Source organism: Alosa alosa, chromosome 12, assembly GCF_017589495.1.
Source record: "Alosa alosa isolate M-15738 ecotype Scorff River chromosome 12, AALO_Geno_1.1, whole genome shotgun sequence".
Taxonomy (NCBI): Eukaryota; Metazoa; Chordata; class Actinopteri; order Clupeiformes; family Clupeidae; genus Alosa; species Alosa alosa.
The window spans coordinates 20241554-20266553 of NC_063200.1; the positions used below are offsets into that span (position 1 = coordinate 20241554).

Consider the following 25000-nt stretch of genomic DNA (forward strand, 5'->3'; position numbering starts at 1 on the left):
AAATCTACAGCCGGTGATGGGGTTCTACAGATGAACCTGTTCCAAGTTCGTCACAGGGTTCTTTATAGAACGTCTCTACCTTAGATCTTCCAGGAGAACAAGCGAGGTACCTAACAGTGTTGTACTGTCCCTCTACACTAGCTTACTAAGCAACACAGCTGGCCTGCATCCTCACATCCTCTCTTCCTCTCTTGCTCTCTTCCTCTCATCCTCTCATCCTCTCATCCTCTCATCCTCTCTGCAGTGGAGGCTGCTGGGACAGAGCCACTGCTGCTAAACGTTAGTTACTGCTGCACAGTGTAATGGCTGTATCTGCAGAGGATTAAACATACATTAACAATCTCAGAACAAGCATCGCAAGGGCTTTCTGTCATTGCTGTTCAGCGCAACATTTACAAATGCTTCATGTAAATTTCCCAGTATTGATGTAAAACTCACTTCCAAAAATATTCCCCCAGTCCATTAGGGGCTCCATATTACTACCGCAATGCATAATATTTGTGTATAATGAATGTACTTTTTATGCCGTATGGAAAAGTGTTGCTGACTCCAGCACTCTCTCTCTCGAACACACACACACACTTTCACAAACAAACAGACACACACACACACCAACGTTTTTTCCCAAATCACCTCCTGACTGCCAACTTGCTTGTTAGCCACCCCCACATCCCACCACCTGCTCCCCCACCCCCCACCCCGCTGCAGCAAATCCCTAATAATAAAACAATCACTCTTAGCACAACGCACTGTACAGCACTGCATGGCCAATCTATTCTAATTCCAAGACCCTAATTTCCCAAGTGAGCACTGAGGTGTTGCAAAGCAGCACGATTCGATAGCCCTGGCACATGGGAAGAGGGTAGGTCTTGTGTGTGTGTGTGTGTGTGTGTGTGTATGCATACTCAGCTTAGTGCCCCCTAAAACGTGCCTCTTACAGCCCCCTACTGCCCCCCCTTCCATTCCTAAGGCAATGATGCGGCATCAGGTTTGAATTTGAACTCTCTCTGGCTGAGATGATTGTTGGGCTTGGCCCGTAACCAGAGAGAAGTAGCCCTGCTGGTGCACACAAGGACATCTGGAGGATTGAGGAGAGGAGAGGAGAGGAGAGGAGAAGAGAGGGTTGCATCAGGCTGCATTATGCCAACGAGGCTGTCAGATCCATCTGTCCAGCGGCAATGGCGGCGATACCTTGTTTGTTGGGGTGGGATGTAACGTGACAGGATGTTCCATGACGTGATGTTTGGATGCATTGTTGTGTTCGCAGTGAATGGCCCAGGGCCTTGGGTGTGTGGTTGGTTATTGGCGCACAAGTTCAGCCAGTTGCAATGCTGGGAGATGGTTCTGTCCTCCTTTTAAGGGCCCGTATGTGTGTGTTTGTGAGTTCTGAGAGGAGGTTGCACATCCAAAGAAAAGATGAGACTATAGTATGTGTCAGCAAGTGCAACACACCTGCGTCTTCTGACCTTATTTCAGCCTCTATTCAGATCACTATGGCCTTCTGCCCAGAGGAGGACTAAAGCGTACCTTATATGGAGCACTGAATAATCAGCAATCTCCAGCAGGATTAAATTACCATATTACCTCCACTTACACAATTTATGTTTCTTCCAGAAAACTCGTTAAGGTTTCCACTTCATGCACCGAAGGTGCTTGCTCACTGTTCACAGATCACACAACAACCTCACCAACCCACGCAATTAAAAAGCCCATGTTTCGCTTCCCAGTGATTTAAAGCCACAATTTAAAAGTGAATAAAAAAATTCAACAAAAAATAACATACTTTACTTAAGCTATACCATGATAACCCCTGCTTACAAAAAAACCCTTTGAATCATATTTTGAGTCTCTCTCAATAAGGAGATTTGAATGCTGTAGCCATGTTAGAACCAAAAAAACAGAGAAAAGCCTACTTATCGACACTCTGCCAACTACAATCATACTTGAGTCTCTCAGAATCCATAATACCATGCTTAGAATAAAAACCCTTACAATCATACTCAAGCCTCTCACAAGAAGCCTTTTTAAACGCTGTAGCCGTGTTAGAAGCAGAAGATGATTAAATACCAGAGACAAGTAGAAGCCGTCTTCTCTACTTTTCCATTCTGCCAGCTCTGATGAGGGCAGAGTCTCTCTCAGCTCTACTGCTGGCACATAGCATACAGCTGTAAACTCTCACATCAAAGAGGTGTGCTGGAACGCAGACAGCAGATGCCCACATCAAACACACACACACACACACACACACAGCATGGCAACAGACAGGGTTGTGAGAATGGTATCATTTCACAGGAGAGCTCACTGGTTGGTCTGATTGTTATCTGTTCACCCCGCTGTTAAGCACAAATGCGCGCGCACAGACATGCTCATTTTTACACACACACACACACACACACACACACACACACACACACACACACACACACTCACTTTCTTACACATGCGTGCACGCGCGCAAAAAAACACACACACGCACACACGCACATTGGCATTCTATAGTAGTGTTCACCTTACTTCAAAGGAAAACAAGGCTGCTGAGATCTACCCAGCCATGCAGGCACCCTCACACCTTCAGTAGAGCACGCTCTGTCACACACACACACACACACACAATGATACACATGCACTCACATACCCAGACAAACTCACACTAACACACACAGCCACAGACATCATGCATGCAGACAAGCACACACACACACACACACGAGGAGCAGAAAGGTCACAACAGCAGAGCTTTCCCACGCTAATTAAAGACTGATTGTAGAGATGCATTTCTTTTGATGAGAGAGAGAATGACAGGAAGAGAGAGATATAAGATAGAGAGAAAAATAGAAACAGATGGAGAGAAAGAGAGAGAGTGCGCAGCAGAAAACCACAGGTAACAAGAGTGAGGAAAAGACAAACAGGGGAAAATGAAGGAGAGATATAGAGAGGTACTGAAGGAGAAAGAGAGAGAGAAAGAGAGAGAGAGAGAGGGGGGGTGGTTTGCTGCTGACAGTGATGCTGTGGCCAGTAGGAGTGCTGTGATAAGGCTGCAGTCCTTTAGAGAGAGGATGAGAGAGACATGACCGTAATCTGAGCAGCTCCAGATTAAATCAGATCCTCACACACACACACACACACACACACACTTTCTGTCTGTAACCCTTCTCAATCTCCCTTTCTACTCTCATTCTCCATCTCAAACTCTTCCTCTCTCCCCTCTCTCTCTCAATCTCTCTCTGGAAATACCCCAAACCAGGGGTTCAATCATCTGTGCATGGATATCCTTAGAGTGAGGGAATGCCATAGATATTGCATAAACACCAACACCACAAACTGTTACATGTGTTACATGTCAATCTGAACATTCAACCAATTTACTCCATTAACTCTTTCAACAAATGTCAAATGCAACATTATGAAGTCGCTCCTTTCTGGCTTTGAATGAATGGAATGTTGGCGTCTGACAATTCAATGCAAACTGCAGAGTGATTACTAGTGGTAAGACAGTCCAAGAGGTGATGTCCTGAGACACTCCCACTCATGAGGACTCATGGAATACTTCTCTTCCAATCCTATATTAATAATTCAACCTGACCTAACTGTTGTATAAAATAGCACATTGTCATTTTTGCATTTATTACCAAAGCATTGTCTTTCATCAGTGATACAGTTCAAATGGGGGGGAAATGTGACTGCGTTGCCGGTCAATTTAAGATATTGCCTCTAAATGTCCTGCTTGTCCTCTTAAAATTCTCAGTAAGGGGCTACAGTGCTCCTCATAAAAAAAAACATTAGCCTTGTGCCCTGGAGCTCCATTGCTATGTAGTTTACACAGATACTGAACAAAAACACACCTGCAAGCCCAAATATTGAGCGAGACCGCAGGCATTTTAATAACATTTTTATTATTTTAAAGGACTTTAGTCTTTCAGGACTGCAGACTGCAGTCCAGGATGGCTCTGAAATTCCTCTGACTTCTATCGGACTTTGGCAACACGACCACCTGACTGTGTGCCAATTTCAAGATCTTGTTGGTTTAATGAATCCATGTTGCCAAACCACAATGGTCAATACCACGGCTCATTAACTCTGCAAATTAAAAGATTTCCCATTTAATGGCGAACAAAGTCAGTATTTGCCAGTGTGTGTGTGTGTGTGTGTGTGTGTGTGCGTGTGTGTACCTGTGCGCTGTACGTGATGGCCTCAGCCTCCTGGTCAGTCATGCTGGCCAGTGTGTTTGTGGGTTCCTTCTCGCACGGGTCGTGTAAACCTGGTCCACCTGAAAAACATAACACTCAATCACTTCCTGGTTTTATCTCTTCAGTAAGACCACTTCCTGTACATGTCAGGTCATCATGATCACATCCTGTTCTTTCATCATTTCCAGTTCGTAATTCTGGTTATGTTAGAGACACACACACACACACACACAGGATTTGTTCTGTGTGATTATCGCTTTCAATTCTCATCACATTCACAACAAGAAGCAGTGGCAGAAAAATAAAAATAAAATGAAATAAAACTGCTCTTCAAAACAGCGTTATTAAAAACCTAGTATCCCTGCCAGTCCACCAGATGAAATATTAATGCCTGCTCCGCACAGAATTAATTAATTATGACTGCATTAAACTTAAGTGGGAGGGAGAGAAAGAGAGACAGAGACAGAGAAAAAAGAAGAAGAGAAATAGATTTTGGTCTGGAGAGGATTGGAAACGCGGAGTATCCATTTGCTGGCGTTGCACGGAGTGTAGAGCAGAATCTAATTCTGACAAATTAGAAATGTAGAAATGTGTATAAGCCTTTTTCCCCTCCCTTCCACTCCAATCATCCACTCATTTTATTGTATGTTTGTTTGTGTGTGTGTGTGTGTGTGTGTGTGTTTTCTTACTTACAAATGATGCTACAATAGTGTGTGTATGTATCTGTGTGTGTATTCAGTTGACAAAACTCATATGTGTGTCTGGTCATTACAATACAATTTGTGAGTGTGTGTGGTAGCAGAGTGTTTCAATGCAAGCTTGTGTGTCTATGTGCATTATGTACATTTGCATGCATTTGTGTGCATATTTGCGCGAGTGTGTGTCTGGCAGCTCTGGTCAGCTCTCCCCTGTCTGTGTGTACTATCGCTGTCCAGCCTGTGCGGCCCCATGTCTCAGTGGGCTCGCTGGGTTCTATGCAGCTTGTTAGTTTGCCTATAAAAGGAGGGATTAGGGCCACCGAGATGAGCTGCTTTCAGAGGCTGTACACAGCAGTGGGGGGACAGTTTCATTCATTAATGTATTTAATTCACTGGTTTATTTATTTACCCATTCACAGCCAAACCTATGTCTTTCACTCCTATCCTCGTTTTCACCACCCCTCTTCCCTCCCCATTACTTATCGTCAGGCCTGGGCATCCCCTCACAAAAGACAGACAAACAAACAAACAAAACGTGTATACGACAAATGTACCCATTAAACACCTTCACTACTTAAAAGGCCTACAATGCAATTCTATCAAACACTGAAACACACCCCAAGCTGTGACAAACCCAAACGCTCTTTCTGATATGTCTGTGAGGCCTCAAACTCGCATTTATATATTCTGATGGTGGTGATGCAGGACAGTGTACGTACCGGGCAGCAGAATTCCGGAGGCGAGGCATTCCATGACCCTGCGCAGCGCCTCTCCAGCGCCCAGCGGCCGGTTGCACGTAGCGATGGCCTTCTCGCAGATCAGCTCCAGGGGCTGCCAAAGGTCAAAGGTCACATCTCAAGGTCAAAAGGTCAAACAGCACAGCAGACAAGGATGCATAATATTCAAACAAAAAGCAACACAACCGCTTTGGTATATGAATTAACTCTAGATTACTGGAGAAAGTTGAGGAAACACTACATATGTGGAAACGCAATGGTAAAGTACATTTCTGGTGATTGTTTGTCAACACGAAACATAAGTACATAGGCACTGCGGCACTGAATGTACAGGTAATCTCCTCCAATTAACTACCTCAGGTCATCTGCTTCCGTAATGGTCTTATTCAACTAATCATTAAGCTCCTGGCTGTTCCAAAAGCTAGTTCCCTCTTTAACCAACAGCTGCAAGCAATGACAAAAAGTTGGCATGTTCTCACGGTATTCGGCACCCAACCCCTATCTATTTATCTATCTATCCATCTCTAAGAAGTAGCCCACATGCCAGGCTCTAGGAGGGGGAATACATTAATTCAGGTGCGCTCGTAAGAAGTCTAGTAGCTCAGCCAAACTAATTGAAGACTGGAGGAGGGAAGATTAGAGCTGGTAAATGAGTGTGATCGTGTGTGTGTGTGTGTGTGTGTGTGCGTGTGCGTGTGAGTGTGAGTGTGAGTGTGAGTGTGAGTGTGTGTGTGAGAGAGAGAGAAAGAAAGACTCACCCATCCCTTGAGGGGCTCCCAGGCGGGTACTCTGTTGCACATGTCCCTCAGAACTCTAAGAATGATCACACACGACTTCAGCCCATTCACTCGAGCCTGCAAGGGGAGGACACACACACGCGCATACACACACACATACAAATATGAGACAACTTTATAGAAGAAAGACCAACAAGGTCAGCTGCGCATATGCGAAGAGTCCCTGCTCTAGCCGTCTAGACGCTATCTGTAGCGCACTCTAGGGTACAGTGTCCAGTCCAGACGTTGTGGACACACCACACAGCTGGGGGAAAGGAGGTGGTGTTGGGTGGGGGAGGGAGAGAGAAAGGAGGAGACAAAACAGTTTAGGAGATCAACAACAATTTGATTTTTTTTTTTGTTTTTTGTTTGTTTGCTTGTTGTCTTACTTGAATGCAAGCAGGTTACAAACAGCCAGAACAAAGAAACAAAAAAAAGGGAAACAAATTAAACAAAAAACAAAATGTGTAACAATTGCTTTTGTAGCCTTACGATAAAAAAATTGTGTCTAATATTTCTTCTATAACCAGATTCTAGGTTCTCCAAAGCCACCTGCTCTTATGCAACCAACCTCTATGCTCATTTTTCATCCAAATCTAAAGACTTTCCACAGAGTGTGTATGAGAAGTGATAACAATGTTTAACATAGACGTCATATTTATTTGTTTATTTATTTCATTTGTTTATTTCTTATCTTTATTTCCCAAAAGGGCCCAAAAAAATAAGCAGGTGTGCTTTGCATGATCTGCTGCTGCTGTTTCTGCCGTTTGTGCTTCATTCATAAGGCTACAATAACAATGGAGAAGAGCCGAGTGCCAACCTGGAACCATTTGGCATGCCGCAGGGACGCCAACGCCAGCAGGCACCGCTCTCTGTCCAGCACCTCCGGCTCCGCGCACGGCTCAACGCGCTCTATCGGCGAGAAGAACGGCACAGGAAATCATAAACCAGAGACACACACACACACATTTATATACACACACTCTCTTACTCGCGCACACGCCACACACACACACACACACACACACACACACGTACAAAACATGTATACAATGGCCAAAAGGGGGAAAAGGGTGTAAAAAAGGAAGAGGGTCACTTCCAGTCAAAGTGCAGCCAAAGGGGCGGGAGGATCGGGGGCGGAAGAGATGGCTGATTGGCCAAAGACAACCCGGCGCGAGGCAATGAGGACACCTCATTGGTCTGGCTGGGCGTCATACAGGACTCCGTGTTTCAGAGGTGCAAGTAAAGAGCGGGTGAGGAATCATCCACACACAAACACATGTTTACTTTGAACAATGAGGCTTCCATTGACACTACTGAACAGAGTTCAATCTACAATACAGCAATGAGATAACAGTGACATGATATCCACCTACTATTCAAAGTAAGATAGCAAGGATATGTGTGTGTGTGTGTGTGTGTGTGTGTGTGTGTGTGGATGATTGAACTGAGGTGTGTTTGCACCTGTGAAACACAGACCGACCCCTCCTGCCCTGGGGGCTGTGCTGGGACTGAACTGACCGCTGTCATGCAGTGGACACCAGCAGAACAACTAATACATCTCAAAAAGAGAGGAGAGGAAGAGAGAGAGAATTAAGAGCACTAGAGAGTGGCTCTTTAAATGCTCATAGGGACTGCGCTGCTTCAACTTCCTCTTGAATGCAATTAGTCTAATTATTACTTCTTGTTTCTCTCCCACCCACACGCACTCGGATATATACACACACACACACACGCACTATTACACGCACCCCTACATGCACTATTGCACGCACACACACACCCACACACATAATCACAAAACATAAATATACAAACACATGCACTCATAAGCACACTCAAGCACACAAAGGCTCACACAATGTAATATTAATATTCAAATCCAAGTTTTCACAGAGCTGAATAAATTACGCACACAACACTATCGCTATTATGCGGACGCATTGCTTTTCTGTGGATTAATGCTTCAAAAGCAAGTACAGAGAGAGGCATGGAAGGTGAGGATGCAGAGTCATCCTTCATGTCGAGTTATTTAGAGACTGTGTGTGTGTGTGTGTGTGTGTGTGTGTGTGTGTGTGTAATGGGACCATCAGTCTTTAGTTTTATTATTGTTATTATTATTCATGCCAGTTCTTCCTCTCTTTCCCCCCCTCCCTCATTAGAGAGGACACAGCTGGAGTAGTTGGAGTTTTAAGTGCATCCGCTGCCGTAGGGATACACAAGAGATGGATAGAGAGAGAGAGAGAGAGAGAGAGAGAGAGAGAGAGAGAGAGAGAGAGAGAGATGGGATGGGGGAAGAGACTGAGCAATAGAGAGAGGGTAAAGCCGAGGATGGAGGAGAGATAAGAGACAGAACAGCATGTGTGGGAGAGACAAAAACGAGTGCAGCCCTTCCAGCTCCCCGCATCTCAGACTCAGTCAGACAACTGGTACTGATGCACTCAGCAAGTAACCCGCACACACACACACACACACACACACACACACACACACACACACACACACACACACACACACACACACAGACAGACAGACAGGGAGCGAGAGAGAGAGACAGACACAGACAGCCAGACAGGGAGAGCAAAAGATGGAGAGCTGAGAGTCAGCCACGACTGGCTACTAAATCTCCCCTGAACATCGTGTGGAAACCATTAATACTCTTAAGCTAGGCTGGGTTGGCACTGGCAGAATGGATGGCTTTGGATCAGCACCACCTCCTGCCCACTACCTTCACTATACCCCCCTTAAGGCACTGCGCTTGGCCCGACACCATCATCCCTGATCGGTGGTCAGATTGGAGTGGGTCCTCACACTTTATGTATTTATTGATTTATTTACTCTGCTTGTGTATGTGTGTGTGTGTGTGTGTGTGTGTGTGTGTGTGTGTGTGTGTGTGTGTGTGTGTAGGGGTGGCAGCTTGTAATGAGCGTTGTTTATGGCTGGCCATGATTGAACTTGGGTGGGTACTGGTCATAAAGCTCTGATGTGACAGATACGAGGGAGGGAGGGTGTGTGTGTGTGTGCATGTATAGAGAGGCTGATTGCATTGCTTGTGTGCCAAGTAGAGGTTCCGTTGGTGTGGCCCTTGACAGATGAGGTTTTGTCATGTATCGAAGTGTGTGATAGAGGGAACTCTAGAGATAGAGAGAGAGAGAGAGAGAGAGAGAGAGAGAGAGAGAGAGAGAGAGAGAGAGATACAGAAAGAAAGAGCCTAATGGAGAGAGGGAGGACAGAGGGAAGGAGAAGGAGAGATTGAACCATTCCTTACTGTGACAGAGCCCTTGACCCTGTCCTGAAATATACGAGTTGTGTGTGTGTGTGTCCATATTAGAGTGTCTCTGTGGTGTGCGTGTGTAGTTGTGTGTGTGTGTGCGTATGTGTGTGACTGAGTGATGAGGGATGGCATCTGGTCAAAGCAGCCGTAACACACACACACACAAACCTGACTGTCTGGCCATGTGGACACACACACACTCACACAAACACACAGAATGGATGAGTGCACCTGCCTCTGTAAATCAATTTCTCAGCCTACTTAAACTTTTTCATTTTTTTCTTACATAAGACAATGATCTGTTAAGACTGCATGCATATATTCCTAGAGATCCGTCTGTGTGTTTTCTGAAAATCGAGACAGAGACAGAGAATTAGGGAGGGACAGAGAAAGAAGGTTAGCGAGAGAGAGAGAGAGAGAGAGAGAGAGAGAGAGAGAGAGAGAGAGAGAGAGAGAGAGAGAGAGAGAGAGAGAGAGAGAGAGAGAGGCACAAAAAGCCCGAGGCAGACTCTCCCACACATACAGACACACATACAGACACACACACACACACACAAACATACTCACACCACCTATGGTGAGCGGTTAGGATGTTGCTGCCATCACTGGGTGATATGAAATCAGCTCTGATCAGACAGACAAGGGACAGTAGGAGGGGAGAGAGAGAGAGATAAAGAGAGAGAAAGAGAGAAAGAAATAAAGAGAGTGAAAGAAAGAAACAGAGAGACCGAGCAAGTGAGTGAGAGAGAGAAAAACAAAAAGGAGGGCTTGGAGCTTTGGAGATTGGCAGGGTCTGGTAATATGAACATGATGAGGAAACAGATTTAAATGCTCACACACACACACACACACACGTCACATCACCTATTACAGACACTGTGCTGTTTATATTTCTGCATATACAGTAGATATCCTGAAATATCTAATCTAAGTGTGCTGTACCACAGAATGAGGTGGATCCACACACCACAAGATCTCTGACTTGGCTTCTTAACTCACTCACACACAAAGGCATGACTGTGCACCAATGGAGAGAGAGAGAGAGAGAGAGAGAGAGAGAGAGAGAGAGAGAGAGGGGGGGGAGGGAGGGAGGGAGAGAGAGAGAGAGAAATAATGACTTGAGGGGAGAGAAAACACTTCCTTATCGCTTAAGTGCTTTCCAAGGAGGGGGGTTCCCCTCGTCTCTTTTCCTTATCTCACTGTACGGATGCCTGCCTTCACCACACCCCTAAGTACAACCAGTGTGTGTGTGTGTGTGTGTGTGTGTGTGTGTGTGTGTGTGTGTGTGTGTGTCAGTGTGTGTGTTAAGGGTATAGAAAGGATATAAAAAGGACTATTTGTGCAGACTAGACAGTGCATTATCTTACTATTACAGAATTCTAGATTCTGGGTTGTCATTTGAATATGCACACATATGTGCGCAAATAATGATGTATGCAACAACAATGTATTTCTGTGTTTTTATTTATGCCTGACCCCTCCAGTCAAACAACAATGTGAGGAAGAGTTGAAGGAGAGGTAGAGGCAGTCTTGTGCAGTCACCATGTGAATGTGAATGTGTGTGTGTGTGTGTGTGTGGGAGTGGATAGAGACAGTTAAAAAGGGAAGAAACATGGCTGATGTTTACATATCAAAGCTGTCTGTCCCAATGGAGATGTAACAAGATTCAAGACCTCTCTCTCTATTTGCTGTAGCAATCACACCCACACAAACACCACACACAACTAAAAAACACACGCACAGAACACGCTGAACTTTGAACCTTTTTCTCTCATCCATCCATCCACTCATCACACCCACGCTCACACAGAAGTAGCGTTACCTGTGTCTGTCTCTGTGTCAGCCGCATCTGCCCCGTCAGCCGCATCTGCCCCGTCAGCCGCATCTGCCCCGTCAGCCGCGTCTGTGGGGGTGTCCTCCTCTCTCATCCGCGGCGAGGTGAGAGTGACCTTCAGTGTGAGTTTGGGATCGCCAGTGCTCTGGACCAAAATGGCTGCCTCTGGAACGCTGCACTGCACCTCGTACTTCTCCTCCGTCAGTTTCTGCAGAGAGGTCACAAGGTCAAAGTTCAGGGTCAAAATTCAGGGTCAGGGTTCAGCTTTACCACAACACCCAGCTCCTCTCTTCTGCAAACACAATCTTTGGGCCACCTGTCGTATTCAATGTTGAATATTAATGGCCAACTATTACTAAGAGTCCCTTAATACACGCACGCACGCACGCACACACACACTGCATTGAAACTAATTGTGTCTGGGCATTGGGTGACCACAACCCATTTCATTAATTGCTGACCACATAATTGCGAACTGGCTGTCTCATGTGCAAAGACAGAAGAATCAATTACCGTGCCAAGACACAGACAGACACACACAGACACACACACACACAGCTTTTCCATTTTTTGAAGAGCACTACTTTGGAGGCAGTGCTGCTGCTTTTGCAATCAGGCGAAGAAAGAGGATGTTGATTGCGCCACCTGAGCCATCACTTCCTGCTGTTGGTCTCTATGTAGGACATTTCTGTCATGTGAGTGTAAAGTCTGCGTGCATGTGTGTGTGTGTCTGTGAGAGAGTGTGAGAGAGAGCAATAGCAATGTGCAAATCATTTTTTTTAATTATTCATCATTTTTAAAAATCTGTATAATGCAATTAGCAAAATGTAGCAATATTCAATGTGTATTGCCCCTGACTTGACTTTGGACCAAATGCTAGGCTGGTGGTTTAAGTGCTTTGAAAGAGACAGATTGGTTCTCCTTTTTTAAGCAACTTTACCCATGTGATCCTCAAATGAGATTTTTGCATACAAGCCTTTGGCCTTTTTTTTAATTTATTCACTTTTGTTTCCAGTGTTCCCTTCAGAGGTTTTTAATCATCGCTCCAAATATGGAAAGCCGCTATAAAGTATTTAATATTTCAGAAGAATCACATGGAAATCAAATCCGAATCAAACTGATGAAATTGTTAGCCAAGCTTGTGAATCATAATTGAATCAAATGGGGGCATCTGTGCCAATACTCAGCCTGTATATGTGTATGTGTGTGTGTGTGTGTGTGTGTGTGTGTGTGTGTGTGTCTTGGCCGAAAGTGTATCTTGAAGTGTACAGCGAGTGTATATGTATATGTGTGTGTGTGTGTGTGTGTGTGTGTGTGTGTGTGTGTGTGTGTGTGTGTGTGTGTGTGTGTGTGTGTGTGTGTGTGTGTGTGTGTGTGTGTGTGCCTATGGAAAAAAAACCTAGCAATCTTGGATACCATTTTCCTAGAAAGCAGGCTGCGAGAGAACGCCGCTAACCGAAACCATCAGAACTATGTGGAGATCCGGAGAGGACATATAGACGGGTGTATGGGTGCCTACACTGATACTGTGACTTCTCCTCACTACCAGATATAGAGACATGTGAGAGCCCTGGAGGAAGCGTATAGAGAGAAAACTATGTGCATATTCAATGTGTTTCTGATCTGCGTCTATGCAAAGGCTCCACTAAGACGGGCTCCCTTTCTTAGAAATGGAGGAGCGTGGGAGTTTCCGTGTGGTCCATGTAGACATACTGTATGCGAGTGTGAAAGTGTGTGTGTGTGTGTGTGTGTGTGTGTGCAAGGAGAGAGAGTGTGTGAGTGAGTGAGTGAGTGAGTGAGTGAGTGAGTGAGTGAGTGAGTGAGTGAGTGAGTGAGTGTGCACATGCGAGTGAGAGTGTGATTATACTTGTGTGTGTGTGTGTGAACAAGAGAGTGTGTTAGAGAAAACAGGAGAGAAATAGAGAGGAGTGTGTGTGTGTGGTTGGGAGACTGTGGTCCTGTCTAACTAATTGGGAGTCCTGCTGTCTGGTGGGCCTATATTAATTACAGCTGGGATTATAAATAGAGCTGCCTCCTGCTGCTGCGTGTTGCTGGCCCTTTTTCTGGCAAAAGTCTGCATCACACGCACACACACGCACATGAACACACACACACACACAAACTTCCTGCAAATCCATCCTTCCCTGACTTTCACACACACTAAGGTCACACACATGCACAAACACACAAACACACACACACACACACACACCTACCACTCTCATAAGAGAATCGAGCACCTCTCGTTGTTGAGAGAAAAAGAGCTGAATGTGTGAGCCTCTCTCTCAAATTACGATGTTCCATCCAAGAAAGCAATTACGCTGATACGCCGGGCTGAGAGACTGGCACGGCCCACTGCCACATATGATAAGAGCCAGCCCAACCGCACAGTTTCATCTCACACCCCTAGGGCTGTCAGGGTGAGCCTGTGCCTGTGTGTGTGTGTGTGTATGTAAGTATGTTTGGGTAAATGTGTGTGTGCGTTGGTGTTAGTGTGTAAGATTGTTTGTGTGTGTGTGTGTAAGTGTGTGTGTGAGAGAGAGAGTGTGTGTGTGTGTGTGTAAGTGAAGGCATCTGGATGTAATGTGATGCCTTCGGCTACATCCCAACACCTTCTTATGAAAAAATCGTTTAAACGTTTTATAATATGGGAAAAATAGAAAAATAGAAATGTATTTTTTATGGCTGGTGACTTTATTTGAAAGTGGTCATGAATGTTTTATGAAAACTGTGCTAATATATAAATCCCAGGGTACTGTATTGTTTTTCTTGTTATTGTCCTCATTCATTCAAATGCTGAAGAAGGACCTCACACCAAACACCAGACGTGTGAACTAACATGATATACTACATTTCCAAATGTCACAATATTACATTTCCAGATTTCACCAACCAAAACATGACACACTAGCTTAGAGATTTGTGAGTTGGCGACAGTCGAGGGCGTCTCGGAGATGTAAAGGGGAGCATATGGGTGGCATCAGTAATCCACATCTGAAACATGACAGGCATTTTACAGCTTTGGGCACTGCATAGATAAAGGAGCAGAATTGGGTTATATGTGCATGTGTGGAGCTGTCGCAGTCTCCACAGAGATGGTTATGGGAGGATTTAGGTAAAGGGGGTGAGACAAGGCCAGTGGAGCCGTCATTCGGATGAGACGTTAAACCGAGGTTCTGATTCACTGTGATCATTAAAGATCCCATGGCACTTATCAAAAAGAGTATAAGTATAAGTATATATACTCTTTTGATCCCGTGAGGGAAATTTAGTCTCTGCATTTATCCCAATCCGTGAATTAATGAAACACACTCAGCACACAGTGAACACACAGTGAGGTGAAGCACACACTAATCCCAGCGCAGTGAGCTGCCTGCAACAACAGCACTTCAGCCGTGCCTACTGGTCGGGGTTCGAACTGGCAACCCTCCGGTTTCAAGTCCGAAGAGCTAACCAGTAGGCCACGGCTTAGGGAGTAGGGGGTTCCCCGGTGTCCTGGCTAAATTCCCAAACTGGCTCATTCAATCTGATGTTCAGATGTTCTCACCTGTAAATAGTGGGTGGAATACTGGAGAACAGGTAGGTAGGTAGGTTGTGTTCTCACCTGGATCTGCAGGGGCAGGTTGTCGGAGACGGTGCGCAGCAGCGTCTCGGTGGGCTTCTCCCGACACATGAGCACCAGCTCCAGGTCCATGTCGTCCTTGATGAGGAGGCCCTTGGCCACCAGGCCAATCCGTATCACCCCACACAGGACTCCGCCACCGGGCTCCCTGGAGGCATAAGGTCTTGTAGGTCAATTTAACAGCACAGAAGAGGTACATAATACTATAAAGAGGTACATTATAATATAAAGAGGTACATTATAAAAGCGGTATGGATTTTGAATCCATCTTAATTGAATCCCAGTAATGTGGTGCAGTTCATGACGCTCAACATGACATGACCACAGCACTGGGAAGGGAGTTCAGTCTGGAGACCACCTGGCGCACACACACACACCACACACACTAGGAGCTACATTATAGTCTTATAGAAATCTTTAGTCTGAGTCAAGTCTCCAAGTCACTTTGTGTGCAACATCAGTGTACAAAATGGTTTGCCATAATGAAGAAGACAAACTGATATGCACCAAGGCAGCTTAACAGTAGAGTAGGCAGCTTTAGTTGTTTACACTGAAATGGTAAAACCTCATCCAAATGAAAACAAGCAAAAAAACAATTACATTGCAATCTGCTGTCCACTAAAGCAAAGAATGGGACAGCACTCCAGACTAACATTTTCATTTAATAATCACAGTACTGCTGTCCATTCGATATTCTGTGCTGCTGCTGATTTGCTGTGAAAGAATGAATAGAGAGCTACTTCAAAAGGCCATCCGAGTTGCTCCTCAGAGGCTGGGTCCCTGGATAGAGATTGGACCTAATCCCAAATCTAATCTGATTTTACTGGAAGGTATTAATCTTAACTATAAGCTTAATCTAATACGGACAAAATTCACTACAGATCCCCAGTAATCGAGGACTTGAAACACTGGGGACCAGTATAAGACAATAAACTAATCCAGACTTTTAATTTGCGTTTATTGAGTGGGTATAATCTAACATGCAATTCTATCCTAGGCTACAAAAACACCACAAATCGCCACACCATCAAAATACTTGTTTAATAATTAAACAACACGGCACAGGAATGCAGTGAAGAAACATTACATGTGTCTGCCCCAGTATCACACACAGTATTATGTGGACACAGCAGACCATTGGGCATTTGGACCAGTGCCCATTAAATGCCATTTAAATGAGCCCATTTGGCTACCCAGGCCAGGCTGCAGACGTAGTCGTATTTTAGTAGTAGTGGTTTTCAAGTGTGTGTCTGTGTGTGTCTGTGTGTGTGTGCATATGTGTGTGTGTGCGTATGTGTGTGTGCGCGTATGTGTGTGTGTGCATGCCAAGTCGTCTCCAGACTGAGCTCCCTTCCCAGTGCTGAGGTCATGTCATGTTGAGAGTCATGAACTGCACCACATTACTGGGATTCGGAGTGGTTCAGAATCCTTCAAAATGCCTACTGTTATTTCTATTCTGTGTGCGGCACAGCAGTGCCTAGCTATTTAGCAATATTATCACATCATCCATTACATTATAAGCCTTTTATAAAGAGGTAGAGATCAGTCTGACATTCAGTGCTTTGAGCTGTATGCCTACTGATCTCTTGAGTATGCGCGTAGCTATCGGTATTGTTAGCGTTGGCTTTCAGGCCCTGGCTGTTGCTTCCTACGTCCCTCCACTGCCTGCAATTTATCTTACACTTATACGCTGTCAAGAACCCGAGATTACACTTGGCAGCAGTACACCAAGAAAAGCCTTTTTCAATGGCCTTGTGTCTACGTTCTCCACTGCCTCAATTTACATTTATTCATTACCAGACACTTTTATCCACAACCACTTACACTACAACAAACCTTTTAGCCGTATGCATGCTTTCTTGGGGCCCCTATGGACTATGACAAAGGCTATAAAAAAAGGAGAGGGTTTTATGCATGAACTATAGCTATTTTGGGGCATGTGGTAGTATTGAGCTGACTCATCAGTGTTTGTGTCTTGGCATTAGTTTTTGTGTCTTACCGCTGGTGTTAAATTAGCAAATTGATTCTGCCTAGTTGTAAAATTAGCTTTAGATAGATTTAAGACACTGCACTTTGCCCATTATTCAAATCAGGACCCTGGGTATTAAACCCATGACTGCAATTAGCACTATCCTCTAAGAGTTAGGGGACACCTGTATCTGCCTGAACAAACAACAAAGACAAAAACAAAAACAATCTAACAGACATCGATGCATAATTAATCCAGAGGGAGGAACTGACTTGGTGCTGCCTTCTGCGGATTCGTCTGTGCTGGCGTCTGTGTCGTCGTCCGGGCTGCTGGCAGCCTGTGATTGGTTGGCCTGCTGGTCCATCCATTCGGAGACGTGCTTGAGGGCGCACTCCACGGTGGACACAAGGGTCTGCACGGCCTCCAGCTCCTCCGAGGAGGGGTAGATGGTGGAGTGCTTGGCCATGACGTGGCGGTCATCGTTCCCGAATGACCGGATAGACCTCTGTTACACACACACACACAGACACGCATAAAAAGAATGGGAAAAGACAGTTCAGTCTGAATGAGGTTGAAAAACACACACACACACACACCAAAATATATGGGGGAGAGTGTGTGTGGATGCTCTGCTGACTGGTGTGGTGTGTCAGGGCCAACAGGGTCACGGTGGGGAGAGGGGCCGTGTGGGAGCATTAGAGTTTAATCAATCACGTTCACCTCCACCAGACGTGATGGCAAAACAAATGCCTGCCCGGGCACAGAACACTCCCTTTGGCCTGTGTGTGCGTGCACACACACACACACACACACACACACACACCACCTGCTACAGCAAATGCAAGGCTACAGCTTTCTGCCTTACTAGGAGAATTCTAATTCCATTATCAACCCCTCCCCTTTCTCCCACCAAATTCAATAATGTGTGTGAGTGCCCACACACTCAGACACACATGCACACACTGACACACACACACACACACACACAAAGACCGTCACACACACACACACACACCTGTAAATCCAAAGCCTGTAATTTTTCTCTGACACCAATCTGACCTATTACTGCGGAGATCAAAAGGATGCATGCAGCATTAACCTATCCATCTCCTTCTCTGATACGGCTGCCTGTGTGTGTGTGTGTGTGTGTGTGTGTGTGTGTGTGTGTGTGTGTGTACGGGGATGAAGATGGAAGGAGAGAGGAGGGAGGAAGAGCGAGACAGTCAGACAATAAACAGGGGCCGTGATATCAGTTTTATGGGGGGGAATCCATTTCCACTTGGTGACAGCCTCCAATCCCCTCCTGACACACACACTCCCACCCTCCCCTCAATCAAGACTCCAGCTGCCACCTCACTCCCCCCCCCCCACCCCTTACCTTGCCTACACACTCCCACTGCCCCCGCTCACAACCCCCCACTCCCCCCCAACACACAAACATACCGTCTCTCTCTCTCTCTCTCTCTCACACACACACACACACACAACGCCTTTTCCCCCGCCCCTACCAAACACACACACACACACACACACACACACACACACACACACCCACCCCCCACCCCCCATTCACGGTCCCCCTCTCCGTCTTCACCTTCCTTTTGCCGTCTTCCTCCATCCCTCCCTCCATCCATCTTCTTTCTTTTGTTCTTCTCCACGCTCATCCCATCTTCACACCTTCCCCATCCCTCCATCCTGCTTCCCTCTCTCTGTCACAACCTCATCCGCTTTATTTCCACATGAAACTCGTCTCTTTCAGGGACTCTCTTTTTTCCCCATACAGTAATACCCATGTTCTCCACCCCCCCCCCCACCCTCTCCCTCTCCCTCTCCATTTTTCACAGCCTGTCAGAGACAGCGAGTGTGTAAATAGCAGGTAGGCAGAGAGGGTTGAGGGGGCTGGAGGATGGGGTGGGATGGGGTGGGGTGGGTGGCTAATGCCCCAGTTTTCTAAGCCTTTACAGGCAAACAGAGGCGATCAGTGGGGAAAGCAGATACGACCAGCAATTCCAAACCATTTCATTCTGCACCGATTCCACTGCATACCTCCGACTGATAACCCCACACTTTCACACCCCATCAGGCATCACACATGCACACACTCACACACACACACAATCTCTATCATTTTGCTACCGTCATCACAGTCTATCACGATGTGGCATCGACATCCAGAGCAGATAGACACAAAGCCACACTATATTTCCTCCCCATCATGCAGTCCCTCTCCTATATCATGTAGCCTGTAAAACTAGCTCCGTCCCTCCCACACCCCCACCCCCCCACCGCCCCCCCCGCCCGCAGTCCCAGAGGTGGTGCCGTGACCTTTCAGGTGCTGCTTTCATCAATCTCCCAGTTGGCCACGGCGACGGTAAGTATCCGCGCACGCGCCCGCCCGCCCAGCAGGAAGGGGCTGGAATCTATCCATTTCCATCTTAATCCCGGCCCGTGACATTTTCAGACAGCTTGGGTGGCAGCGAGGGCAGGAATCAAGCCCAAGGGCTGCTGGTTTTTAATTCTCTTTTTTCCTGTTTTTGTTCTTCCTTTTTAACAAGAGCAATTTCTTTGGCTCACCTGAGCTGGATACACAGCCGATGTTTGTGTGTGTGCGTATCCATGTGTGTGTGTGTATGTATGTGTGTGTGTTGAGGGGGAGGTCTAGCTGACGAGGCAGCACTGGCATTACTTTTATGGATTTATGGATTAGAGTGAAGATGACCGATACACCGTGTTTTTCCCCCCACTGACTGTTATTACTGCTTTCCCTTCCTCGACTGTATGACTAACACAAATCATTGGTTTGTTTTTTTCAAATGACATACCACCTGTTGCAGTTAAAGTAAAGTGAATGATTGCAAGCACAGATACACACACGTACAGACACACAAACACACACACGTACACGCACGTACGCACACACACTAATTTGTGAATTGTACTGCATTACATCATGTAACAGCCCTAATCCGCTACCTGACTACTTCCTATCCCTCCCACCGCCCTTTTCATACCAACAGCTCTGCTATAGAATGACTGCAGAGCAGAGGAGAAGGAAGAGGAGGAAGAGGAGGTGGAGGAGGAAGAAGGACGTAGTAGTGTGTGTGTGGGGAGCGCTAACTGGCTTCCCAGCCCATATTTAACAGACAGAGCGTAAAGTTTATGGGCCGTTCCTAATGGGAGCCGGCGTAGCGCCGTAAAACACACCGAGAGATGCGTAAAAGAGTGTTGAACAGCAGAGGAGGAGGCTTAGGGAACACCACACTGAATACTAATGATGGCTTTTAATAACATCACAGAGAGGGGGATGGATACATGCATAGAGGGATGATAGAGAGAGAGAGAGAGAGATAGAGAGAGAGGGAAAGAGAGAGAGAGAGAGTGAGAGGGAGAGAGCTTGAGAGAGAGAGGGAAAGAGAGAGAGAGAGAGGGAGAGAGCTTGAGAGAGAGAGGGAAAGAGAGAGAGAGAGGGAGGGAGAGAGCTTGAGAGAGAGAGGGAAAGAGAGAGAGGGGGGGGGGCTACTCCACTCAATCTCTCTATTAGAAAGAAAGGGCAACAGAGATGGAGAGGGTGTGAGCAAGAGAGAGAAAGAAAAAGGGATTGTGATCCAAAGATAGAGACACAGCGAGGAGGGGGATTATGGGAAGGGAGGTGGTGTGGGGTGGTGTGGGGTCAGAGATAGATAGATATATGGAGTGTCACCAGAGAGAGAGAGAGAGAGAGAGAGAGAGAGAGATGGCTATTGCAGTCCATTCTGCTTTGTGTATGTATGTGTTTGTGTTTGTGTTTGTACGCGCGCATGTATATGTGTGTGTGTGTGTGTGTGTAATGCGGCGTGCGTGTGTGTGTGTGTGTGTGTGTGTTGTATGCAGCGTGCGTGTTTGGCTGAGAGCATCCAACAAGGGCTGGAGCACATCACAGTTTGGTGGCAATAAATAAAGGGCACTGGGGCAGGAAAATCATAGGATAGATATGGCCATTTTGCCTTTGTAATTAAAATGGCATTCAATCACGACATGAGGGATATTTTAAGTGTGGCTAGTTTTTAGTTGTGGCTATTTTAGTTGTGGACACACAAGGTTATAATTTCATCGGTTTAATTGGATGTAGTGGATAAAAATATTTACTTGCTATTCTGTGACTGATATTGTTTACATGCTTTGGTAACCAATTTCCTGGTAGAAAGGCAACCCAATTTATGAAAGGTTGCATTGTAAGGAGCAGTAGACCCTGTAGAGTGGGTTTATTTAGTGTTCAATCACTCACACACACACACACACTTTGGCTGAGAGCATCCAACAAGGGCTGGAGCACATCACAGTTTGGTGGCAATAAATAAAGGGCACTGGGGCAGGAAAATCATAGGATAGATATGGCCATTTTGCCTTTGTAATTAAAATGGCATTCAATCACGACATGAGGGATATTTTAAGTGTGGCTAGTTTTTAGTTGTGGCTATTTTAGTTGTGGACACACAAGGTTATAATTTCATCGGTTTAATTGGATGTAGTGGATAAAAATATTTACTTGCTATTCTGTGACTGATATTGTTTACATGCTTTGGTAACCAATTTCCTGGTAGAAAGGCAACCCAATTTATGAAAGGTTGCATTGTAAGGAGCAGTAGACCCTGTAGAGTGGGTTTATTTAGTGTTCAATCACTCACACACACACACACTTTGGCTGAGAGCATCCAACAAGGGCTGGAGCACATCACAGTTTGGTGGCAATAAATAAAGGGCACTGGGGCAGGAAAATCATAGGATAGATATGGCCATTTTGCCTTTGTAATTAAAATGGCATTCAATCACGACATGAGGGATATTTTAAGTGTGGCTAGTTTTTAGTTGTGGCTATTTTAGTTGTGGACACACAAGGTTATAATTTCATCGGTTTAATTGGATGTAGTGGATAAAAATATTTACTTGCTATTCTGTGACTGATATTGTTTACATGCTTTGGTAACCAATTTCCTGGTAGAAAGGCAACCCAATTTATGAAAGGTTGCATTGTAAGGAGCAGTAGACCCTGTAGAGTGGGTTTATTTAGTGTTCAATCACTCACACACACACACACTTTGGCTGAGAGCATCCAACAAGGGCTGGAGCACATCACAGTTTGGTGGCAATAAATAAAGGGCACTGGGGCAGGAAAATCATAGGATAGATATGGCCATTTTGCCTTTGTAATTAAAATGGCATTCAATCACGACATGAGGGATATTTTAAGTGTGGCTAGTTTTTTAGTTGTGGCTATTTTAGTTGTGGACACACAAGGTTATAATTTCATCCCGGTTTAATTGGATGTAGTGGATAAAAAATATTTACTTGCTATTCTGTGACTGATATTGTTTACATGCTTTGGTAACCAATTTCCTGGTAGAAAGGCAACCCAATTTATGAAAGGTTGCATTGTAAGGAGCAGTAGACCCTGTAGAGTGGGTTTATTTAGTGTTCAATCACTCACACACACACACACTTTGGCTGAGAGCATCCAACAAGGGCTGGAGCACATCACAGTTTGGTGGCAATAAATAAAGGGCACTGGGGCAGGAAAATCATAGGATAGATATGGCCATTTTGCCTTTGTAATTAAAATGGCATTCAATCACGACATGAGGGATATTTTAAGTGTGGCTAGTTTTTTAGTTGTGGCTATTTTAGTTGTGGACACACAAGGTTATAATTTCATCCCGGTTTAATTGGATGTAGTGGATAAAAAATATTTACTTGCTATTCTGTGACTGATATTGTTTACATGCTTTGGTAACCAATTTCCTGGTAGAGAAAGGAACGCAACCCAATTTATGAAAGGTTGCATTGTAAGGAGCAGTAGACCCTGTAGAGTGGGTTTATTTAGTGTTCAATCACTCACACACACACACACACACACACACACTCGGGGTGCTTTTTAATAGTGCTGTGCATACATGTACACCACAAATTTAAACACCACCACATATGAACACATTGCATATCACACACACAGATAAACACACACACATAAACACACAAACACACACTGAGAGACAGACACACAAATGCAGACACACACTAGGGAGTGGTTGCTGGCTGAGAAAATGACCCAAGAAATTGATTATGCAGCCCCTAGTGAATTTGTCCTGGACGTTGTTCTGGTCTATTCCATGCGCAGCAGGATGCCAGGTGAGAACAGCACTTCCTGTGCTCAGGGGATCGGATCCAGCACACCCACGGCAAACGCGACAGGAATGTTCTGGGCTTGTGCAGAAAGAAATCAGCTCTGTGTGGCTCAGTGTTTTAAAAAAAAGGTGTGTGTACGTGTGTGTGTGCGTCTGTGTGCGCATGTTTGTGTCTGTGTATCTGTGTGTGCATGCGCATATGTGTGTGTGTGTGTGTGTCTCAGTGTTGGGTAGTCTTGAGAACATGTTTAGTCTGGCTAGAGAGAGACAGAGAGAGAGAGTAAAGGAAGGGAGTGTGTGAGTGAGTGAGTGAGTGAGGAAGTAAGCGAGTGAGCAGGACTGACTATCTGTGTCTATGTGTGTGAGAGAGGGAGTGTGTGTGTGTGTGTGTGAGAGAGAGGGTGAGGGACTGAGTGTGTGTGTATCTGTATCTGTGTGTGTTCCTCTGCTGACACTGTAGAAGAATAAGTAGCCCTTGGCAGATTGCATTACACATTCAGCCGCTGATTTACACACAGGGAGCCCAGCCTGGCAGCACCACTGCAGTAGATAGGCCTTCTTTATGGCCCAGCCTCTCCAACAGATCCTTTCAAATTACCACCACACATACACACACACACACACACACATGTACGTGCACAAACATACACATGCTTTCTCTCCCTCTCTTCTCTCTCTCTCAGACACACACGCAGTGCGCGCACACACACACACACACACACATAAACACACAAACACACACTGAGAGACAGACACACAAATGCAGACACACACACACACATAAACACACAAACACACACTGAGAGACAGACACACAAATGCAGACACACACACACACATAAACACACAAACACACAAACACACACTGAGAGACAGACACACAAATGCAGACACACACTAGGGAGTGGTTGCTGGCTGAGAAAATGACCCAAGAAATTGATTATGCGCCTAATTTAGTCCTGTCCTGAATCGGGTGTGTTCCGTTTCTGGTTCTATTCTTATGCGCAGCAGGATGCCAGGTGAGAACAGCACTTCCTGTGCTCAGGGGATCGGATCCAGCACACCCACGGCAAACGCGACAGGAATGTTCTGGGCTTGTGCAGAAAGAAATCAGCTCTGTGTGGCTCAGTGTTTTAAAAAAGGTGTGTGTGTGTGTGAGAGAGGGAGTGTGTGTGTGTGTGTGTGTGTGTGTGTGTGTGTGTGTGTGTGTGTGAGAGAGGGAGTGTGTGTGTGTGTGTGTGTCTCAGTGTTGGGTAGTCTTGAGAACATGTTTAGTCTGGCTAGAGAGAGACAGAGAGAGAGAGTAAAGGAAGGGAGTGTGTGAGTGAGTGAGTGAGTGAGGAAGTAAGCGAGTGAGCAGGACTGACTATCTGTGTCTATGTGTGTGAGAGAGGGAGTGTGTGTGTGTGTGTGTGAGAGAGAGGGTGAGGGACTGAGTGTGTGTGTATCTGTATCTGTGTGTGTTCCTCTGCTGACACTGTAGAAGAATAAGTAGCCCTTGGCAGATTGCATTACACATTCAGCCGCTGATTTTACACAAGCAGGAGGCCCAGCTCAAGGCAGCACCACTGCAGTAGATAGGCCTTCTTTATGGCCCAGCCTCCAACAGATCCTTTCAAATTACCACCACACATACACACACACACACACATGTACGTGCACAAACATACACATGCTTTCTCTCCCTCTCTTCTCTCTCTCTCAGATATTACGAAAGCGCACACACACACACACACACACACTTA

At 45.6% G+C, this 25000-nt stretch overlaps 1 protein-coding gene across 4 annotated transcripts in view; it reads right to left on the reverse strand.

The window, feature by feature from the left end:
- LOC125304344 (spermatid perinuclear RNA binding protein) overlaps positions 1–25000 on the reverse strand; it is a 46170-nt gene that overhangs the window by 18863 nt on the left and 2307 nt on the right. For all 4 annotated transcript variants that reach the window (XM_048258531.1, XM_048258529.1, XM_048258532.1 and 1 more), the window contains exons 2-8: positions 17370–17602; positions 15111–15276; positions 11495–11714; positions 7219–7310; positions 6381–6476; positions 5605–5716; positions 4170–4267 (exon numbers count right to left, since the gene is read on the reverse strand). In XM_048258531.1, the coding sequence (XP_048114488.1) occupies positions 4170–4267; positions 5605–5716; positions 6381–6476; positions 7219–7310; positions 11495–11714; positions 15111–15276; positions 17370–17602 (1017 nt within the window). The remainder of the gene's footprint in view (positions 1–4169; positions 4268–5604; positions 5717–6380; positions 6477–7218; positions 7311–11494; positions 11715–15110; positions 15277–17369; positions 17603–25000) is intronic.